At 37.9% G+C, this 5,712-nt stretch overlaps 1 gene segment (V, D, J or C); it reads right to left on the bottom strand.

Moving 5' to 3' along the window:
• Positions 1-2,028: 2,028 nt before the first annotated feature.
• LOC131999398 (T cell receptor alpha variable 9-2-like) lies at positions 2,029-2,603 on the bottom strand. The segment is given in 2 exon segments: positions 2,029-2,399; positions 2,522-2,603. Coding segments are annotated over 2 exon segments (417 nt in total).
• Between the last annotated feature and the right edge of the window lie 3,109 nt (positions 2,604-5,712).

Here is a 5,712-nt window from a genome sequence, read left to right as displayed (position 1 = left end):
CAGATTTGGGGGAATTTATATATGTGCTCCTCTCAGTTCCTCAAAGAGCAACGTCCAGTTTCCTGCTAGGTTAAGAAAGTGATCAATGCTTCTTATAATGGGCTATGGATGGATGGCTATTCTGTGAGTTATAAGTTTTCTCAGTCCACTTGCTTTACTTTCTTCACCCCACTACCCTCAACACATGCACACAGGCACACAGAGCACACAAACGCAAGCACACATCAATGCTGGCAACACCATCTTCCTCAAATACCAAAAATTCTGTGGTGCTTCTTTTTCCTGACTCTTTATGGAGGGCACAGCACACAATTAATTTCTTCTACACTAGGCCTGGTTTTCTTCTTCAGCTAGTCTTTCATGCAAGTTTGCTTTCTCCATATACAACACATTTTCTAGAATTGGATGATGTCACCCTCTGCTAGTAGCTTCTTTCCTTGTTTCACTCTACGTTTGTGGCTTCCTGCCCTTTGCGATGTCTTTACTATCTTTTTAATAGAATTTTAGACAAATCAATAGATGAGCAATAATCTACCATGATTTTTTTTTTTAAAAAGACTTTAAGTAATCTCATAACATGCTGTGGGGCTAGAACTTACAACCTTGAGATCAAGAGTTGCAATTCTACTGATTGATCCAGCCAGGCATCCCTAGTCTACATTGTTTGTCCAAATGTCATGGAAATTCTTATTATATACCTTTTTGAATTGTTTAAAGTACATATTGACATGCATTTATATTTCTAGAGCTTTGAAAAAAATTATATTTTAAAGAATTAAATAAAAATTAATTTAAACCAAGAATATATCATTACTATATAAAGAAATGTATTAATATTTTGGTCATGGCTTATTCACAAAATATACTGAGATAATAATGTAAAGATCAAAGGGCAACTGGCTGGCACAGTTGGCTAAGCAACTGACTATTATCTAAGTGACTGACTATTAGTTTTGGCTCAGGTCATAATCTCAGGATGGTGAGATCAGCCCCTTGTCTGGCTCTAGGTTGAGCTCAGAATCTGCTTCAGATCAATTTCTCCCTCTCTGCTTTCCCCCTACCTCACCCCTCCCCCGTCAATCTCCCTAGCTCTCTATGTTAAATAAATAATCTTAAAAATATTTTAAAATAAGGAAGATTGCAACATTACTGGCCAATCTGGCAGTGTAATATGGACATTGTGTTTTCTATTATTCCTTGCAAAACTTCACTTACTCCCATGCATTCTCCAATCCCATGATTTGTGGCCCTCTGTGAGAGGTTCCAAAGCAGGTGTTAGAGAAATCTATAAGATTTCCCTCCTGGTGTCACTTATCTAACTATATTGTTAGGAAACATGACTGCAAGAGCATTTTCTCTCACCATATTTCCTGGGTAGTGAGAACAATCTCACTTGAGTTCTTACGGTCAGAAAGCCAACTGATCTATTTAACTGGCCAGGACTTAGGCCAATTCCTCCACTCTGTTTCTGTCCCCACCCTTCCATGTTGAATATCAGCTTGTGTCTATCACCTGATTTACTAGGAAAACAACAACAAAAACAAAAAAACAGGGCAGAGGTCCTTGGCCTCTTTTCCTTGCTCGGGTACATGTGTTTCTCCACCTTTCTTCCCTTCCCTTCTTTCTCTACTAAAACCGGTTTGGGGCTGATCATCTCCATCACCTCTCCTGCTATACTCTGTCAGGAAGATACTAGGCAGAGGCCACCTTCTCAGGCACACTGTGTGTCTCTAAAAGTGTCATAGACACAGTAATACCCACCAGGATGCCATGAAAAACTTGTGGGGCTGGACCTTCACTGTAAGGATGAGCACATGACCACTTTATTGTACGTGGTTTTACCTTAAATGAGTTACATACACCCTGGTTGAGGAACTCTTGGCATCAAACTATACTCAATGTTCCTAAGGAACAGCTGGGGTTGGGGAATGTTACTTCTGTTTCCTATGCTCTAGTTACTTGTATGATTTTGTACCAATCAGACACTGAGGGACAAACAAAAACAGACTGTGCTGGAGCCAGAGTGGATCAGGCAAAGACACTCAGCACCCAGGACCCTGTTCTGCTCAATTTGTGCTCAGCTCCCCCTGCAGTCCCTGTCACTGTGTCACTCAGGGCACAGTAGTACACAGCTGAATCTGATGCTTGCACGGAGCCTTTCTCCAAGTGGAAGGATTTGGATTTGCTGTCCAAGGTAACTTCAAAACCTTTGTTGCTTTTCTTCTCCTGGTCTCTCGAGGAGCTCAAGAGGAGCTGTAGACCTTTACCGGGATACTGGACATACCAGAAAAGAGTGGGAAACACAGTTGTTGAATAAGTGCAGTTCACAGTCAGGGAAGCCTCTTCTAAGAGGGTCACTTGGACTTCCGTCTGAGTCACCGAGTCTCCCTGGGTTTGTCCTGGGGAAAAAGAAAAGAGACCTGTCACCTTGTGTATAAAGCTATTTGATAAAATTATAGTTAAAGGTTTTCTGATACAATGGAAGAAAAAGTCCAAATTTGTTAAGAGGCATTTTACTTACCAAGCATAAAGAGTACCACAATCACGAAGCCTGGAGAACACTTCATCTCTGGAGCGTCACCTAAAAAATGTTCCTCATTCTTACCATGAAGAAATGTTGGAGTGACAGAAAAATGATCAGTGGAAGCCCACATTTCACACAGGAAATGTGATTGTGGTAGGAAGCTGCACCCCCTGGTGGACAGGGACTAAAATGCATGCACGTTGGCCAGAATCCTCCCCAAGTCAGACATCTGTTTCAACCCTGACTTGATGAGGCACATGTCAGTCTTCAGGTGGCCCTGGGAAGTCTGAACAATAGCAATCCTGACTTTTCAAGTCTATTTTGTTCTTAAGACACTGACTGATATGGAAGTTCTTTAACATAGCATCCTAGGGCATTTCTGAAACAGGGAGGGTAATAAACTTCTTAAAGCATCTTACTACAGTACTTCATATTCTCATGTGTCTATGTGGACCAGCCCCAAACCCACTGACTGCCAGGAAAGGGGTTGAGGTTGAACACAGAGAAAGGAATAGTAAGTCAAGTCATTGCTGACTGGTTCTGTGATTTTTGGCACTGTGATTTTTGGCCCCAACATTTAGAACTGTGACTATCATTTTTAAAGTATTCACTGAATAATTTTTACATTAAACCAAAAAAAAAAGAACAAATGGCCTTTACTTGATATATAACATATTTTTTTGTTTCTAAATTATTAGCAATTGCTAATATAATTAAATACTATTTTTAATAAAGCTTTCAGAAGAAATGTCACACTATTTCATAGGCAGGCATTTATCAATCAAGTATTCCTGACTTTCAGAATTATTAAAAGGTAAAAAACAGGAATTCTAGACAAAAGAAACACCATACATGAAGTTGTCAATGATCTGAGACTGAATGATCTGAGATTCTAATATTGTCACTGTTTTAGTGACTCCAACATAAGGTGACTATTGCATATGAATCAAGCAACAAATACTCACGGTATATATACTCTTAACAGGTTTTAGCTCAAAGATTCTTATTATCATCCATATGTCACATTTGGTTCCTAAACATTAATCAAATAATTTTTCACACAAGGTAAGAAATCAGGATTATCAGCATAAAGTTCTGGAGAGGGACACATCTTCTATAAAGCCCTGTAACAGTTATCTCTAGACACATACAGAAACAGCTCAGGCTATTTCCTGGAGGCATCTCTGCACAGATTTAATGAGTCTGATCCATCATGGGAACACTTACCCAGATGGAGAGTGAAGTAAGAAATTCAGTCCTGGGTACTATTTGGGTTCATGTATCCTTTTTCCCTCCACCTTCCAAATCACATTGTCAGAACCTGCCTCAAAATTATGCTAGAAAGGAATTTGGGACAAGCCACTACAAACTTCTATTGAGATATGCAGGGACAATGCTAAATAGGTTGGGATGATGCTGGTTGAAAATAAACATTGTAGCTCATGATGCAGAAAGTCATTATCTAGAATTTAAAAGAAAACATTTCATGCCAATGAAATCCTACAGGAGAAATATTTTCCATTTTGTGTCACACAAGAAGACTTGCACATTTAGGGAGGATAGTACTTGGTAGATTTTAGATATTTAATGGCTTTATTTATACATAATTTGTATAACAATGAACTACCAAATTAAAGTGAACAATTCTTTTTTTTTAAAGGAAGACTTTTGCTTTTATTTTTAAAAAGATTTTTATTTATTTATTTGACAGAGAGAGACACAATGAGAGAGGGAACACAAGTTGGGGGAGCTGCAGAGGGAGAAGGAGAAGCAGGCTTCCCACCCAGAAGGGAGCCAGATGCAGGGCTCCATCCCAGGATCCTGGGATCATGACCCGAGCTGAAGGCAGATGCTTAATGACTGAGCCACCCAGGTTCCCCATAAAGTGAATAATTCTATAAGATTTGACATATATATTTATCTGTGAAGCTATCACCACAATAGAGATAATGAACATATGCATTACCCCAAAAGTTTCCTCATGTTTCTTTGTAATCCTCTCAACCTTCTCCTACCCCCATTTAAAGCCAACACTTCTGTCACGAATTAGTTTGGGTATTTTATAATTTTATAAAATGAGATCATATGTGTTCTTTTGTCTGGCTTCTTCTCAACCTAATTATTTTAAAAATTCTCATTGATCATCATTATCAGGACTTTTATTTTTCTGTGTGGTGTCACATCATGTGCCTACAAAATAATTTGTCTATTCCCCTCTTGCTAACCATATTGGTTAGTCCCAGTGGAGCTTTTACAAATAAAATTGCTGTGAACATTTGTATATAATATTTTTATAGAAATATGTTTTCCTATCTTTTGGGTCCATATCTGGGAGTAGAACGGCTGGATCATATACTAGGTACATTTTTGACTTTGTTAAACCAATTTATTCTAGTAGCTGTTTTGTATATTTTCTTCCATTTTCTGCTCAGAGAGCCACTTATGCTGGCTGTTAATAAAGATAATTTCACTTCTTCCTTTCCAAACTCTATAGTTTTTGTTTCTTTCATGTGTTTTATTGCATTATATGGAACACTACTTCAGTATTAAATACAGGTGGTGAAAGCCAAAAATCTTCCCTTATTTGTGAAATTAAGGAAAAATCACTTAGGCTTTCACCCTCAAGTATGACATTTGATGCAGGTCTTTTGTTAGCCCTTTTTCAAGGTGAGGAAATTTCCTTCAATTCTATATAATCTAGTGGAAGCTTGAATTAGGAATGGATCTGGATTTTTTCAAATGCTTTCTCTGTACCTATTGAGGTACCCTCCTAAATTGCTTATCTCCTACTTCACAATCTCTTGGATATATTATTAATAAATTGTCACAACAAAATACTAAAGACTATACCACTTCTCATTTTACAAAGAATGAAACAAAGTTCAAAAGGATCAGAAAGTTCACACAGAGCTAATGGATTACAACACAGAGCTGGGATAGCAAAAGCCTGTTCCCTGTTTTTGTTACTATAAATGGTTACCAGAGAAAAACTGAAAGAGACTAGAGGGTAGCAAAATGACTTCTTCCCAAGTTTTGAAATATTTCAAAGACAGTCTTTTACTGGTACTTTCTTTATACAAATAGAACTACTAAAGAAAAATTAAGTAATTGTAACTTTGGATTTTACCAAAATAAGAAAGAAAACGTATTATAATGGATGCCCAAACTGCTATTCAGGAGCTGATCAC

Source organism: Mustela nigripes, chromosome 13 (genome assembly GCF_022355385.1).
Source record: "Mustela nigripes isolate SB6536 chromosome 13, MUSNIG.SB6536, whole genome shotgun sequence".
Classification (NCBI taxonomy): domain Eukaryota; kingdom Metazoa; phylum Chordata; class Mammalia; order Carnivora; family Mustelidae; genus Mustela; species Mustela nigripes.
This window is presented reverse-complemented; position numbering and strand designations above follow the sequence as displayed.